This window comes from Phycodurus eques, chromosome 12 (assembly GCF_024500275.1).
Source record: "Phycodurus eques isolate BA_2022a chromosome 12, UOR_Pequ_1.1, whole genome shotgun sequence".
Taxonomy (NCBI): domain Eukaryota; kingdom Metazoa; phylum Chordata; class Actinopteri; order Syngnathiformes; family Syngnathidae; genus Phycodurus; species Phycodurus eques.
The window spans coordinates 10,314,485-10,332,749 of NC_084536.1; the positions used below are offsets into that span (position 1 = coordinate 10,314,485).

At 39.9% G+C, this 18,265-nt stretch overlaps 1 protein-coding gene across 3 annotated transcripts in view; it reads left to right on the forward strand.

Annotated features, from left to right (window-relative positions):
• LOC133410303 (receptor activity-modifying protein 1-like) overlaps positions 1 to 8,735 on the forward strand; it is a 49,780-nt gene extending 41,045 nt beyond the window's left edge. For 2 of the 3 annotated variants that reach the window (XM_061691271.1, XM_061691272.1), the window contains exon 3: positions 6,645 to 8,605. In XM_061691271.1, the coding sequence (XP_061547255.1) occupies positions 6,645 to 6,900 (256 nt within the window). In that variant the 3' untranslated portion in view covers positions 6,901 to 8,605. Of the gene's footprint in view, positions 1 to 6,644; positions 8,606 to 8,655 lie in introns of those variants that run through there. The other variant, XR_009769540.1, reaches the window with a different exon arrangement.
• The last annotated feature ends 9,530 nt before the right edge of the window (positions 8,736 to 18,265 follow it).

Here is an 18,265-nt window from a genome sequence, read left to right on the forward strand (position 1 = left end):
TAAAAATAGCTCATTTTCTTGCCCTTACAAGAGCTTTTTTTTTTTTTTCCTCCCCCATTGTTTGAGGCTGTTTTGTCCAGTCATCCGTGCATGCCTGTCAGCTATCTGTAATAGTTTTAAAAGTCTTTTGTGTATAAACTCATATTGGCTTGTGTACAAAGGCGTGGCCCGGGACGAATTGTGCACTCAGTAGTGTGGAACACTAAGTGTCGTTTCATTTCTGTGACGCGCTCCAATTAAGCGTCTCATTAGACAGTGAATTTGAAATGGATTACTGGCGTTTTTTTCTGGCTCTAATGACTTGATGACATCCAGTCGTGTCTAGATTTTCATGCTGTCACACTTGGTTATGAGTCTTTAATAGTTGCTGGGTTAGGATTGCTGTTTTTTCTTTCTATCTTTTGTGGGCATGTGTAGGGATGTTTAACACCACTTTTTTTTTCAGACCGATACCAGTACGAGTATTCACTCTTGAGTACTCACCAATACCGATACTGAGTACCGATATCACTATACTTTTGATACATGAAGTTTGAATTGACACGATGACAGATAATTGAGAACAAAGACCTTTCTTTCCTTCTGGCGCATATGAGGATTCACCGATGTTTTAAACCGCCGCAGTGACGCGCCAACTATTGGCGACGAGGACTTAAGTGTTAGTATTAGTATCACTAAGTATCAGCGGCTGGTATCGTCAGCCCAGCCTTCACGAATACCCAATACCTTGAAATAAGGCATGTATTGGCCTGATACCAATACCTAGTATGGGTTCTCGCCCATCCCTAGTCATGCGTGTTTGGTTGCCATGTAAAAAAATCAGTTTGTGTGTAACCCACTTTTGATATCTTTACAATGATACTGCTCCTGTTTTGGATCTCATCAGAATGCGCCAGTCCACCTAATGACATGAATGAGTGTGTGCGTGTACTGTATTAAGAGTTTGAACACAAGATAGATGTACAAAATATATAAATATGAGAGTGGGGCGGAAGTATGCATAAGCCGCAGTGATTGCAATCGTCCTCTCCTCACCTAACTTCATTTGGTGTCAGGAGAGTCAGTGGTTTCCATTGTTCTCCTTTTGGCTGTGAAAGCCATTTTAATTTAAAGTTCCATCATCTTCTTGCTCACGTACTACTATTACATTTCAATTGTTCGATCCAACGCTTCATTGCTCCTCTTCCTTTCTCCCTTCAACGAAGAGTTGAAATGAGAATGCAGTTGGCAACCTCATTGTCTATCCACACAAAAGAAAGGCTCCCAAGTTCTCAGTATTGAAGGCATAAATTACAATAACAATGTGCCAATGTTTCAGATTATTTGTTCAAATAAATTGCACTTTATACCAACCTGATGTCATTCCTGTTCAGTTGGAGATAGAAAAACAATGCAAGTGTTTGTGTTATGGTGTCTTTAAGCGTGTCTCCGCATTCACAATATAAATTACACAAACAAATTTGTGTAATGTGTGCAATTTATTTAACTATTATTAGTACAACATTGTCTGGGAGCAATTCCTATATATTGGGCATGACAAATGTCGTGGCTTTAAAGCATCATGCTTGTATTCGCATCTGATTATGGTGATTAGCTGCACATCTGACAGATGCATTTGTTGCATTATGTCTTCTTTGTTAGGATTATAATAATCACAATGACAAATAGAAAAGGACAGTGAAATTATATGGGTTGGCAGGTATTTCGATCTACTATATACACCGATTTTGATATTCTTTATCCAAGTTGTTTTCTTCATAAAATAAAATTCTAATATAAAAGAAATAAAGAAATGAAAATAAAAAATAAGCATGAAATTAAAAAAAATAACTTTACTAAAAACGTTTTTTAAAAAAAACAAATACAAATAAAAGGAATTTTTGTTTCATCAGATTTTACAAAATTTGTGGTAAAAATACAAATTTTAGACTAAATAAAAATGCAATAAAAGTACAAAAATGCATAATAAAAATAAATCATAGTTTAAAATATAATTTTACAAATTGTATACATTAATATTAAAACTAAAATTGCAACAAAAAGTAAATAAAATAAAAAAAATACAACTAAAAGATTGTTGATCAAATTTTAGAAAATTTATGTGGTAAAATTTTAATTTTAAATGAAAAAAGTTAAATGGAAATTTAAAATACTTAAAATATAGCTTGCTTATCAAACTACAATATTTATATGGTGAACACAAAAAATTTAAATGCAAATAAAAGTGAATACAAAAACACAATAAAACAAAATTTCACTATTTGCAAAATGGGTCATAAAAATGGAAAAAAAAAAAAATAAATTGTCACAGTTGTCACAACTGTTTTCATGGTGTTAGTGGGCAAGGCAAAAAGGTGGACCCAAGGGCAGGGAGGCAAAGCCAGAGTGCAGGATGTACTCAAAAAATATTTATTTAAAAAAAAAAAAAAAAAAAAAAAAAAACAGGCATGTGGAAGAAAACATTCAATTAACAAAGTACAAAAAACAGACTTCAAAGTAAGAAATAAACACAGGGAAGCTAAACGCTCACCACTACAAAACAACAGGGAAACTGTCATGACAGGACTCAAAATCATGATGTGAGACGACATCGACCCAACAAGAACTGAAAGAAACCAGGGAACTAAATACAAGCAAACTGACGAGACAAAACAAGAAACACCTGGACAAGACTCGAGTGGCTGGAGGGAGCTGATTGGTCGATACAAGGTAGAGGCTTGACGAGAACTGGTGGAGACAAAAACCAAACGAGCAGACAAGACATGAACGTGAGACGGCAAAACATGAAAAACGGAATCTACTCAAAACGAAGTAAAAAAAAAAACAAAAAAAAACACAGATCATGACAATTTATTTAAAGAAAAATGCAATCAAAAATAAATAAATGAATTAATTAAAAATGCAATTCAAAACAAGCAATTAAATAAAAAATAAATACATAAAAATGAGAAATAAAATAAAAATTGTTCATCACATTTTACAACTTATTTAAATTTTAAAAATGCTGTAACAAAAATATCAACATTAAAAATAATGAAATAAAGATTTTTCATTACATTCAATACATTTTATGTGGAAAAACAAATCTAAATTAAATAAAAATGTAATAAATATTGCAATAAATATTGCAATAGTAAAAAAATAAATAAATACAAATAAATCAAATACAAATAAAATAAAGATCGAAAATAACAAACAAACCAGTGACATTTAGTTGAGTTAATAGTTTTCTAATATGCACCATTTCCTCAATATTCCTCGTCAGTGCTCAGGAAACAGTTTAATGGAGGCAAGGACCTTTCATTCTACTATAGAACAATACTGACATCCTGGGCAGCACCGCCTAGCAGTCTAGCGTATGTCTGAGTGGTGGAATGTTATGTTATCCCACCACAACAACACGTCGGGGAGTTTATTTCCTCCTGTTTCCCTCCTCCATTGACACAATTTGATTATGCACGTCAGGTCGTCTAGAAAATAAATGAGCTGTTCCAAATTCCCCCGCTGCTCAAGTGTATTGTTGCCAATTAGCATGTCCACAATAGCAATTTGCAGGACATCTGAAAATAACCACCCGCCTGTCCCTGGCAACCTTCACCAACGATGAAAACACAGAGCACAGGGGGGAGGGACTTGTTTAAGCTTCAGAATTGTGGTTTACTGTCAAGCTAAACATAAAACAGGGAATAACGTTACAACCATGTTGTTTTACCTTACAACAGTACGTTTTGCTTAATGCTAACGTACAATGCAAAACACCATAGACAGGCTAACAAATATTATCAGTGCCGCAGGGTTATAACCCTTTTAGCAGCGGATATTGGAACACAAGTGGTGAATCAATGCATGTAGACAGATAGTATAACAATACTCACAGGCGTATGATCTTTATATTTTGCAAAGAACGATAATTATTACAGCAGCCTACTTGAGTATAGTCAGTTGTGAAAGTCCTGTTCGTATTTTACTGCCCCCAGGTGGTCAATGTGCACACACCAGAAAGAACAGCACAATGTCCATTGAATTAAAGCATTCTTTTTTGACACTCTATTTAATAATGTCATTACTGTAAAGCATGTTTTTTTATATAGTACAAAAAATATTGGTGAGTGCTATTTTTCGTATTAGAAAACACATTACAAGCATTTTTGTTTGCTACTTTTGCGAAGCTGGAACAGATTGACATTTCCATTCATTTCAAGATGATTTGAGATATTTTGAGTTTTTTGAGGTACGATCGTGGTCACAACGAACTAAAGTCGTATCTAAAGACACCACTGTATTTTTCTGTCAAACTGAACATTTGCCTTGGGGGCATCATAGGGCCATTCATAGGGGACATGTAGGCCCAAAAAAACACAGCTTAATAATGTGTTCTTCAACATTGCATTTCTCATTTTAAAAATCAGTTCAAAATCATCATGTGTGTTCCCTGCTTAATAGTTTTATATGGGATTTCTTTCCAATCTGTTTATACAGTATATAGCATTGTATGCTCTGAACATGCAAAAGTGCCCCCCCTTGGGATGCTGTAAAATATATATTAAATATATAAAACAGGAAATGTCACAGGATAATTTTGGAGCATCGACAGATCTGAAACCATTCAAATCAAAAGCAATCCAGAGAACAAGAAGGAAACGGGCAAAACAAAAAAAAAACACTGCATAATTTAGAAAAATCTAAGTAATCCGACACTTAATATTTACATTTTGAGTCAATGAAAATAATTCATTTAGTGTACCCTGAAAGTTTAACTTCAAAATTTGTATTTAATGTAAACCACGTTTGAATGTTGGTACACACGTTACAAGTAGCCAAAATGTTAGATCTTGCTAACTTAGCTTAATTTACAACACACGCACACATTTATACAAGCTTCAAACAAGGCATAGGCTTTTACCGTTGTTATTTAACAACATTTTATGGCTCTCTGGTTTATCTGAGCGAAATATGAACATTTTAAGTAGCAGCTCCTCTCGTCCCCAGTAGGATACTTGGCCTGCGTCCGATGCGAGGGCTGAATATTACGGCCAGTCAAGGACAGATACATGTTTAAAAACATAAAGGACTTTTATGCTAACAGTCATGTTAGCAAAATGCCAAGTTTATTTATTTTCATGACCAATGTCAACGTTGCTCCTTCCGTCCAAGTCCACAATGCATGCGCAAATCATATTCAATTCAAGAAAACCCTTTGGTCAAAATGAAACATGTCAGTTCTGCGCCCCGCTGTAAATTTCAATTACAGTAAAGAAAATACATTTACATCACTTGAAACGAACAAGCTAATATTTTTCAACAATTTGAATTGTCTAAAAAAAAAAAAATGTTTTTAATGAACAAATGACATCTTTTTTATACTTTTTTCAGTGTGTACAAACGCAACAGTTGACACTCAGAATCTCATGTATCTCATGTCCTAAGATGCATAAAAAAGCTGTAAAATCACTTAAAATAATGAATCAATTGGCCTTTGTCTCAAGGAGGACCATTATCTAATGGATTTAAGTGCATCAGATTTAGTGTGAGGGCCTTTTCCCCTTTTTATTGGTTGTTTCTTCAGGTAACAAGCTGCTTTTACAAGTCTGTGACTTGCGATAGCAATAAAACGGCTCCAGCATTTCTCGGCCCGCATGTGGACTCTTGTGTGGTCGAGTGTCGTTTTGCCACTGATTTGCTATTGTCAAGGATGTCAAGTAACAATCGAAGGACATAACACCCATTCTGACAGCAAAAACAACATTGATTTAATTTGTGATACATTATTTTTGTTCTTGGTGGTTAAATTGACTGAATCTCGAATGTTAGTCAAATTTACTTTGACAGCAATTATTTGTTGCGGGCCGAACAGCGCAGAACAATTGTTTTGCACCGCTAAATATAAACTCCTACTAAATATAATATGAGTTTGAGTCAGCAGGTGAATGGCATACATACTGGAAATATGAAACACTTTATTTTTGAAAAACTCATTTTTAGGAAAAAAAAAAAAACAGCGTCAAAGTGGAAAAAAAGTAGATGTGTCACAATTAGTCGATTAATCGACAATTGGTCGATCATAAAATTGAACGACAACTATTTTGATAATTAATTAATTCCCTTAAAATGGTCCAAATCCTCTGATTCCAGCCTATCAACAGTAAATATTATCAGATTTGCATAGTCAGTAGTAGTTATTCACCAGTTACTCTTGAGGACTGCTTTTTACTTTTACTTGATCATATTATTCTAAATTAACAGTACTCTTACTTGAGTACAATATTGGGCTACTCTCCCCACCTCTGGGTGTGTTCGTGCCCATGGCATGGGTAACTTGCACATACAGTATGTTAAGGTACCACCGTATATGAAATAGTCTGTCTTTACAAATGTAATATTTCTATTTCTTTTATTGACACAGAGCGGTATTAATTTAACGCATTTGTTGTTGTGGTTGCGGATTGATGTGCCGTAGAACTCAAATTAATAGGAAGAGCAGGAGGAGCCTGAAAATGCCCTGACAACGTCAATTAAAAAACTGAACAAGATTAGCTCTGCAAAGGCAAAATATTTTATACAGTTCTTGTATTGGATATCAATATATTGTCCAAGTGGTCATTGTGTTGTGACTGGTGTGTATCACCATGTGGTCTACATTACAGACTGTACGGCGAGCTGACAAACTGCACATACCTGGTGGCGCTCAAGATGGACTGCTTCTGGCCCAACCTGCTGGTGGACGACTTCTTCATCCGCGTGCACAAGACGTACTTCCACAACTGCTCGCTGTCAGGGCGTCTGCTCAGGGACCCCCCCAACCGGATCCTGGGCCCCTTCATCGTGATGCCTATCCTGGTCACCCTGCTCATGACGGCTCTGGTGGTGTGGAGGAGCAAGCGCAGCGAGGGCATCATGTAGTGGAGGAAAAGGAAGTTGAGATTCTGTGGAACTGCTAATACAAGGTCTCATCTTTTCTTTAAAGTGAACGGACGTAGACCTGACATAACCTTGGGCATTAAAAACTCTTCTGTGAATGATGGATGGAACCTCGTGACTACAACAATCTAGCAGCTATTTCTATGACCTTGAAAACACTTGTACAGCAGACAGTAACACCGGACTGAAGCGGCACGGAACTTTCTAGGATTCAATTTTTCCCAACCTTTATTGAGTCAGGGCACATATTTTACTTTAAAAAAAAAAAAAAAAAAAACTCTTTTAACCAAAAACAAAAGATATACAAAAAGTATCTCGTCACAATTTACTCACAAACTGACTCACTCAGTGTGAACTCTGGGCATGTTTCATTGAACACAACGCTATTATTCTTATCTGAATGCCAACAGGTGGGCACACAGGTTAGTTGTACCTTCTGCCATCTAATTGAGGAGAATTTAACTGTTCTGCCTGCCACTGTCACTATGTCACTGGCATAGATAGATGAACAAAGATACATTATTTTTAGTAAATAAAAAGTAAAATTGGATCTTTTCCCGCAACACACTTGATGATCTCGCACAGCACAGTGGTTGGGAATCACTGTTCCAGATGAAAGCTGTAAAGGACATTTACAACATTGTTCAGGGCAATTACAGTTAATAATTGTCTCACTTCAGATACATTTTCAGCACCATGCAATGAACAGATACAATGTGTTTTCTGTTGGGATATGAGCCCTGACACCCCTATGGATTAAGCGGGGTATGCACATACTGATAATCTGGCCGAATTGGACCATTTTTCACTCCCTTCCGATCAAAGTCAGCGAAGGCCCAGTTGTCGGATGTCACTACAAGATTATCCTGATAATGAGGATGATTATCATATATATATATATATATATGATGATGGTGATTCTTTCGTGTTGATGGGTGTGTTAAGAGGGATTTTTTTTCCTCCCCAGTCTGCTCAGAAAATAAAAACAAATGTTTGACTTGTCACTCGAGAGCTGCTGTTTACATATGACGACCCTCCCACCATGGAGTCACTGTCACATTTATCTGTCGCTAATTGACGGCCACCTTGGGGTGCTACAATCTTGCACCCCACTTTGGTCCTATCTATTGCATTAAGTGGGGAGCTACTGTGCATGTCAAACATTTAAGAAGAGTCAGTGCTTCGCGGATTTTTCCAAATTATTCATCAACAAAAAAAAAAAAAATTCATTCAAAAATAAAAATGAAAAAATACAGCCATATCAGCAGCCATATTGCGGAAAGACGCATTGTTTCATGTTGATGTACGAGAGAGAAGGTTTCCCTGCATGCCAAACAAAGAGATGAGTTGACTCAGAGGCTTTGTTCATGCCGCGGCCACTCATACAAGGTGCGTGATTGGCTCCCGGCGCGACATCGACCAATGAGAGCACAAGTGGATTTAGCCCGTGAGCTGATTGAGCTGAAGAAAAAACAAAGACAACAACTACCCATCACCATGTTTTTCTCCAAGGTAAAACCCCAGCTACACCATCAGCGCCTCCAGCAGAAGAGTCTCAGAGTGAACCTAAAGCCTCTACGAGTCAAGTGAGAGCCTCTCCTCCGCCACCAACGCAAACCTCTTCGCCTCTCTCAGAAGACAATGTTGATGAATGTTAATTACTGGAAAGGTTTTATAATTAAAGATTTAAGCAAATACGTATACTGTTGTAATCTTTGTCTCAAATATCCTGGTTAGGGTCACAGGACACTGGAGCCTATCCCAGCTGACTTCGGGCGAAAGGCCGAAGTCAGCACCGTCACTGAGTGGGAACTGAACCCACGCTGCCCGCACCAAAGTCAGGCGAGTGTACCACTACACCATCAGTGACTTGTCTCAAATATGAAAAGTATAAATACTGTTTACATATTTTAAACTTTCTGGTACCCACATACACATACATGAAAATTCCTACAGGGGGGGGGGGCAATCCTACTTCGCGGTTTTTCACCTTTCGCAGGGGGTTGTGGTCCCCATTAACTGCAAAAAACGAGGGATCACTGTATACTATTTTTCCTGCTCATCTAAAAATAGATATACATATGTTTCCAAATATTTTTATTTTACTATCAATATTTTCATTTATTTATTTTTTTGTCTTCAAGGAAAGTAATGCGATGACCCCCGTGCATGGTGGGGTGGCACCGTGACGCCCCCTATTGACGAGCGGCCACTGGTGTGTACCCCGCTTAAGTTTTCCCCATCGGTATTATCCTACATTAAGAAAACTATCGTGTAGAAAGAAACACCAGTGTCTTTTAAGAGCAAACGGGATCGACCAATGTGTGATTTGACTCAATTAAAAACTGTTCTCTTGTTTCAATCTTTGTATTACACAGAGTTTGTATTACACATGTCCATGGTGTCCAACTGAATTATAGTTTTTGAACTGTTAAAAGAATTCAAAGAAGAAATCACAGTTCAAACCACAAAAAGAATTGAAGCAACAGATTAAGTTAGCCAACGCACTTCTCTGCTAAGCGCTGCCAATGCCTAAAGCGAAGCTTTTCTATCCTGTATTGATTTATGATGTCCCAGCGTGTTGGAGTGTGTTGTGTGAATGGTCTCCTTATTGATATTTTTGAATGCTCTCTTTCCTCTTTAGGTTCATTGAGCTGTAACCTGCCTGTCAGCAACAAACACACACAGAACACACCCATTCCTCCCTAACACGCTCTCCCTTTGTACTTTGTGCCAAAAGCTCTTGGAGAATAGAAGGTGCCTTTTGCAACAGAAAGAACGTCTGTATTTTTTTCCCTCAAAGTATTTAAATGTACCATATGATCAAGAAGAAAACCTTTAATAAAGTATATTATTGTTGTTTTGGAACTGGACATTCAGTTTCCTTTGGGCTACACAAACTATTGTTGTGTGGGGTGTCTGCTAGCCGGCACGGTCGGCGACTGGTTAGCACATCTGCCTCACAGTTCTGGGGATCGGGGTTCAAATCCCGGCCCCGCCTGTGTGGAGTTTGCATGTTCTCCCTGTGCCCGCGTGGGTTTTCTCCGGCACTCCGGTTTCCTCCCCCATCCCAAAAACATGCTTGGTAGGTTGATTGAGGACTCTAAATTACCCGTAGGTGTGAATGTGAGTGCGAATGATTGTTTGTTTCTATGTATTAGAATCACTCGACGAGTGATGTGCTTCAAGGTAAAATAATATCTGCAGTTACGTGGCACCTCTTGTCTTTGTCCCTGTTTGAATTAATAAAACAAAAGGCACAGAAAATAATTAGTAGAGCTGCAAATGTTTTTCAAAGCGTCTGCTGTTGCGTCACCGTGCGATCGTTGACCTTGTAAGAGAAGTGTTTGCTGTAAAAATGCTCCGGATGGCACTTGATGCAAGCGTGGGCACCCGCGTTCTCTTTCACTCATTTGTTTGGCAGGGAAGAGAAGCCAAATGTCACAAATCCCAGGCTTGAACAATGCCGTGTTTGTTTGTTTTGCAACGGATCTGTGACCTGACATATTCTGTGTTTTCATACCTACGTCACTTTCCTGACACCCAACAGTCATTCTTGGCGTTGGCGTCAAGGCAGAGATCAAGCCAGCGATCTTTACTGAGGTCTTCCGGTATTACATAGTCTTTCTTTTTAACCACAGATAGAGAATCACTATGGCAACCTCAGTAAGGTTCAAATGCGCCGAAGCAGTTTAACAACCCAGTATCTGCCAAAAGCCCGCCTGCTTGCCTGCTGACCAATAACATCATTGCTAAAGGGAGTGTTTCTCCAGGTTTCTACAGTTGTGGCCAAAAATAGCCCAATGCTGCTTGGCATAATCATAATCATCCATCCATTTTCTTCACCGCTTCTCCTCACTAGGGTCGCGGGCGTGCTGGAGCCTATCCCAGCTGTCATCGGGCAGGAGGTCGCCAGCCAATCACAGGGCACATATAGACAAACAACCATTCGCACTCACATTCACATCTACGGGCAATTTAGAGTCCCCAATTAATGCATGTTTTTGGGATGTGGGAGGAAACCGGAGTGCCCGGAGAAAACCCACGCAGGCACGGGGAGAACATGCAAACTCCACACAGGCGGGGCCGGGGATTGAACCCGGGTCCTCAGAACTGTGAGGCTGACGCTCTAACCAGTCGGGCACCGTGCCGCCTGGCATAATATTTATTTTATTTCACGTAAGGCAACTGACGAGATTCTCATCTGCAATGCCAACCGCCGCCTTGTGATAATGAAGAAAAGAGAACAAATCTGTTTTGTCCTCAGTTAGTGGCATTATTTTGGCTGAGTGGCTGTATTGGGTTTAGATCAGGACACAGATTTGCCCATTGAAGAATATTCCATTCAATTGCCAAAGAATACAAATCTTGATTTGGCTTCTTTACAGGTCATTATCCATATGCACTATGTCATAATGCTGCCTCCACCATGTTAGACACATGATGTGGTATGCTTTGGATCATGAGCTGATCCTCTGTAATCTTCCCATCATTTTGCTCCAAGTTGACCTTGGTTGTATTTGTTAAAGACCTTATAAAATAAATTCAGTGCTTGTAACATGTAAATACACGTTTGAAGATCATCTCGGAAAACGTGCAAAGATTTATAACTACTGTATGGAGCACCCATTTGTGGAGCTATAGCGTTTTGCACCATTTCACTATTCTCCTATTGTTTTTTGTGTGGCTAAAACCTTATACCCTCCAATATGTAATACGTGGTGGAAGAAGCAAGACGTGACACTGGGCATGGTTTCCCCACTCCTTGTCCCAATTGGACGTCATAATGTCATTTACAGATGTTAGCAGTTAATGTGGATACATGCTATTTTCCACGTGTGTGTGTGTGTGTGTGTGTGTGTGTTCTCCTCTCATTCCCAGGCATCCCTTGTGGATTTCTATCTTGTTTGCAATTTCCCCAGTGGAACTTCTGCTGGATGAGATCTTCACGAGAACCTTGCCAGAATATAATGAAAATAAATAAATACAAAGAAAAAAACAGATTAACTGGTTTTCTTTTGACTTGCTGTCACTTTGAGTGAGGTTCTGTCCGGATGGGCTCATGGTGACTTGTCTCCTCAGATTGTGGACAGGACAGCCATGCGAAATAACACTCACTCAAGCTATCTCACTCTGTAGTCGGCACCCCTTGGAAAGTTGAAAAATAAATAGCTCCAGACACCAGTTTCCATGATTGAAACGGAATTGGTTGAACATCTCTATCGCAATAGGATGCATGACAAAGTCTCAAGGACTAATGCCTGAAATCGAACAGGTCGGTCAATTTGGCTTCATTCTAGGGCAAGTACTATGATGGACTCCTAGTAGAATTGTCACCTAAATGAGCCTCATTGTCGCAGGAAAATTACCCAATGACACCTAATTGTTCCTAACATTGTTATTCATAAATACATGGTGACACTACATACTTCCTTTTTTCGATTTCATATCGGGTGACATTCGGACAGGCATCTGCTCGGTTTGAGAAGCTTCATCGCTGTCACACAGCTCCAACGCATAGTACAATTTACAATATCCATGGCAAATTTCTCAAAACAGGATCTGTTCTTGAAAAATCATGCAGTGGAAGGCCTGCTACGAACACCACTGATGAAAACACCAAACTTCCAGAGCAGACACAAAACCGAGGAAAGCGCGGCACTGGAACTCAGCATCAACAAAACCTTAAGTTAGCGGATGCTCCAGACAAGTGATAAAGTTCGTCCGTACCGACTTCAGGTTCTTCAAAGGCTTTCAAGTGGAAGATTATGATGCTCTACAACGGGAAGTCAGTACCGTAAAGCTTTATCACTCTCCGAAGCATCCGCCGAATCGAGCTTTTGTTGATGCAGAGTTCCGTTTTGGTCAACCTTCAATTGCAATGCAGGCCTCTCTGAAGTTTTGCAGCATCTCTTCCTGCGGAGACCTTTCAAGAGGAAGAAGTGTGCTTTTGTTGACGCTACGTTCCAGTGCAGCCCTCCAAATAGACGTTACCTAGCATTGCGCGGATGTCTGCTCTGAGAGTTTGTTGTTTTCATCAGCAGTGGTAGGAGAAGGCCTTCTGCTGTGTGGTTTTATGATCCTTTTATTGATTTACCATGATAATGTGAGGGCCTATTGATCGCTGCTTGCAACTTGATTTCAAATTGTGTTCATTCTTGTGGTTGTTACAGTGGTACAGAACAGAACCACCTCATACTGAAGTGAAGAGATTAACATGGATGTTGCCAGCGGGGCAGTTTTATCTGAAGTAGATGGACGAAGAGGCTTGCTTTGTAATATTTGGATTAGGGCAAAAATGTATCATAAATTGAAGATATTTTTTTAAAATCTACATTGGCAAATTGACTGAGCCAGCATCATGACTTCTACAAAGTTGCCACATTATTAATTTTGATTCACCACTTCAAAGAGACAGGTTACTAGCCCTCCCTTGGAACAACAAGAACAAATGTGACTCAAGGTCGGATTACACAACCTATGCAAGGGCTTGTGTCATTTATGTTGGGGGCATTGTTTACCCTGAAGGTCCCAAGTAATTCAATAACGTCTTTTTCCGTGCAACTTGGACTTAAAAAAACAATGAGTCAAATGTCTGAGGAACTCCAGGCAAGGGTAGGTGGAGTTGAGAGTAGACTGGAAGTGAAATGTGTCTGCTTCAATCAACATGATGGAGAAAAGATCGAACAAAGAAATAAAAGCAGGAAAAGGACAACGGCACGTTAAAAGAAAATGGCTTTCAAGGGGTGAGTTAAATGGTGACACTCATTTTGCAAGCCTTATCTGCTCACAGCAGTCGAACCATCTTAAAAGTTGGACAACTCGATGCACCACAACTGGGGAAGTGGGGTCAACAATTATGCTCTCCTAGCGTGGAGCCTCCAAAGACATTTGTAAAATGTCATCATTGGAAAGGGAAAGTGAAAGAAGTCATGACAGCTGGCTGGATCTTCATAGCCAACCGTTATTAAGTGCATTAATTTGTATAAGTGTATGTCTTGCATCATATGTAATTACACTGTCATAATACAGTTCTTACCAACAATTTCAATGTACAAGTAATTGTTTATATTCAGGTGATATTTGGACCTTCCACATATTTCTATCAATGGGAAAATTATTATCTGCGATTGGCTGGCAACCATTTCAGGGTGTACCCCGTCTTCTGCCCGATGACAGCTGGGATAGGCTCCAGCACGCCCGCGACCCTACTGAGGAGAAGCGGCTCAGAAAATGGATGGATGGGAAAATTATTATCCTGCTATTCAAAGGTAAAGCAAGTGGTATAAATTGTGGGGCATGTCGGGGGAATAAACCGTTTTCTGGGTTTTGCTGTTAATATATTCGAGATGCTAACCGCAACCACATATTATGTGGGTGCAACAAAAATGTGTGGGTGTTGAAACCTCGCTCTGGGAAAAGTGCAGGTGTCTAAACAGTCACATCCTACAGTAAAAGGTGTGATATAAAGTGTGGGTTTTGAAATCTTTCACCAGGAAAAGTGTGGGTGGGTGACACACCTACATCCCTCAGGAGTGAGACAAAAAGTGTGGGTGTTGAAATTTTTCATCAGGGAAATGTGTGGGTGTTGATTTATCAAAGCACTCACATCCTATGCCAGTGTGATAAAAAGTGTGCGTGTTGAAACGTTCACTAGGAAACGTGTGGGTGTCAAAACACCCATGCCCCCCTCTGGTACAATGAAAAGGGTGTCTGATAAAAGTGTTCCCTGGGAAAAGTTTGGGTGTCAAAAACATCTTTATCCCCTGGGATGCGACAAAAAGTGTGGGAGTTGAAACTTATCAACAGGGAAAGTGTGGGTGTGGAATCACTCAAATTTACCAGTAAGTGTGAGAAAAAGAGTGGGTGTTTAAACCTTTCACAGAGAATAAGTGTCGGTGTCGAAACAGGCACATCTCTTGAGCGTGTGACAAAAAGTATGGATTTTGTAAGTCTTCATCAGGAAAGGTGCGGGTGTGAAAACATCCACATCTCTGTATGAGACAAAAATTGTTGTTGTTGCCGCTGTTGTTGAAACCATTCGCAGAGAAAAGTGTGTCTGTTGAGACGTTTTCACAGGGAAAAGTGTGGCTGTTGAAACACCCATAAACCCCGCAGGTGCAACAAAAAGGGGGAGTGTAGAAATATATTACTGGGAAAAAAGTGGGTGTCAAAGAATCTGCACCCCCCACGAATGTGATGAAAATGTGGGTGTTGATACATTTCACCGAGAGAAGGTGTAGGTGTCAAAACATTTACCGTACATACCCTGTGGATGGAACAAAACGTGTGGGTGTAAAAAAAACAAAAAAAAACTTTTGCAGCAAAAGTGTGGGTGTCCATACCCCCTTCAGGTGCGACAAAAAGTGTATATACTTAGGACTGAATAATTCAGTCCTAAGTATTAACATGCCTTTGTTTGGAGGACTGGAAGCCTGCCGAGCCTCATGGTCACTGCAACATATGTTAAGAAATGTTTTAATACCACTAATCAAATAACAATTTCTAATAAAGGAGACATTATAAAAAAAAATTCACAGTCTCTCACAATGTCACTTGTCAAGTGACATTGTTATTTCCGTTCCGGGGTGCACAAATCTTTACACATTGACTCTCATTAAAAGTTTGACATTCGCAGTAGCTCCTCTTCAACGCAATAGAGTAGACCAAGGTGGGGCGCTTACATTCCAGCGCTCCGAGCCGCCCGACATCACATCTGACTGTCACGACTCGATCACTATGCATGCGACACTTCCACATTCCATGTTTCCACGTCATCTTCTGGTCAAGTCAAGCTCGTCAGTCTTCAATCGCCTACTCCACCAGCCTGCGCTGACCCTGACCCATATACTGTTGGACCAATGTCAAGTACAGATTTTGTTACCCTGACAACTAGGGGTGGGGCTAAGGGTGACTGCAATTTGAGCCACGTCTCTAAAAAAGCAGGTGAGAAGCACGTGAGCCCCCACAAACACAGCATGAATTGTATTTTCCATCTCCAAGGTGCCACATCATTTTGTGTTCAGATCTGTATCACTAAGCACAAATATACTGCACCTTGCTTTTTTATAAAATCATGGCTTTTTTTCCTTCAGTCAGCCACTGGATGCATGCATAGATCTTTGTTATTGTCAGTGCTCACGTTTAGCATTTTGTACATGTAAATTATACCATCCTAGATGGACTACATTACAATGTACTTCAGTTTTACATCATGTGGGTACTGTTCCTTTCCCCTTGCTTGTTTGAAAAGGAAAATGAGGCGTCCATTTTCTATCATCATGTAAAGCAATGCATTAGTCTGCAAATACTCTTTTGTGCCTTGATGGGACGTCAGTAAAACGCATTTCAGTGATCACATTCAATTGTCACGTAAATTGACGTAATTTAGCGAAACAGCCTCACAAAAGACGAAATCAGAGTGATGTCATCGTGTTTCTGTTAATGTTGGCCTGACAATGTTTTTTGTGTGTGTGTGTGCATGTTTGCAGGCCGCAAAGCTAATGTGGCCGCACAATGAGAAACCGCCCACCGCTGGAGAGCAAGTGTGGGCAGCCTTTCAAGCACAACAAAGCAAATGGAGAGCCACTTACTGTTCAACTTATAAATATGGATATACCGTACTTGGATGTGGCGCAAACAGTAATGAACACAGAATTGTTTTCAATTACATTTTTTATCTTATATGCCGTTGTAAATCGAATTGAAGCTAAGCGCAGGGATAAACGACAGCCACAATTTATAATTCAATTGACAAGTAAAAAGTACGAGCAATGGGAAATAGACATTATAACTACACATTATTAGATATCAGTCAGAATGAAAAGTAATAGACAGTATAACCTTCCGTTTTACCACAAGCAGATAAACAAATAAACATAAAATGACAACATAAGGCACGCTGGATGACTGGTTAGTACATCTGCCTCACATGGTTCAAATCCGGCCTCTCCTGGGTGGAGTTTGCATGTCCTCCCCGTGCCTGCGTGGGTTTTCTCCGGGTACTCCTCGTTCCTCCCACATCCCCACCCCCCATCAAAAACATGCATGGTAGGTTACTTGAAGACTCCAAATTGTCCGTAGGTGTGAATGTGAATGATTGTCTGTCTGTATGTGCTCTGCGGTTGGCTGGTGACCAGTTCAGACACGTACACACACATACACGCACACACACACGGTGGACAATTGGTTAGCATAACTGCCTCACAGTTCTGGGGACCGGGGTTCAAATGTCAGCCCCGACTGTGTAGAGTTCGCATGTTCTCCCTGCGCCTGGTTTTCTCCGGCCCCTCCAGTTTCCTACCACATCCCCAAAACATGCGTGGTAGGTTGATTGAAGACTCTAAATTGCCCGTAGGTGTGAATGTGATAGCTGGGATTGGCTCCAGCAGCCGGCGACCCTAGTGAGGAGAAGCGGCTCAGAAAATGGATGGGTATATATACATATCAAGTGATTGGACTTGGGCTCCGGTGATAGGGACTCATGATACATTGACTCCATTTGAGTCAATATTTCTATTGACGTAATGTGAATATTGCGTGGTCGCCTGTGGCTCAGTTAGTAGAGCGGGTCGTCCAGTGTCCGAAGGGTCAGCCGGTACGACTACCCGCTGTCGAAGTGTCTTTGGGTCATTGGTGTATTGATGGGTGAATGTGAGCCTCCGTTAAGCGCTGTGGGCACCGTGCTGATGTAGATTAAGCGCTAAATGAGCACACTCCAAATAAAATGCTGGAAAATCCCATAAACAATGATCACTGTTCACTGCAGATATCTTCAAGATAGTGAGGATTTCAGTGATAGATAAGTAGATCAGTTACTCAAAGAAATGCATGCTATAGCGGGACCAGGGTAGGTGAACTGCAAAACAGCAGGGTTTAACACTGTTTATGTATGAAAAAAATTGTGCATGTATGTATCACGGAGTAATAAAACGGCTAATTAGGAAAGTAGTAAATTGTTTTAAAAGTTTTTTTTTTTTACAGGTTGTGAAGCAGCAACATATAGCGCCCTCTCATTTGTGATGGATTTTTAAAAAATAAAATAATCAAATCAGCCATTTATTTTTAAACTGGAACTAAGCAGGCCAAACAATGACATCTAAATTCGACACACCACAGAGAAGAGTAATGTTAGCAAGCCTGCCAAATTTGCATGAATAAAAAAAAAATTTGTATATAAAATCAGGTTTCAAAACTTGAATAGTAAGGGCCACCTCTCGGCTCTCAGACATTGTGGGCGTGCCGAATGGATGAGCCCAAAGGAATCAAACATACTGAGGGGGTGATAGCTTATTTGATGTAAAATCACGTTAAAAGGCTCAACTCCAAAGTTGAATGGTTATTGTCG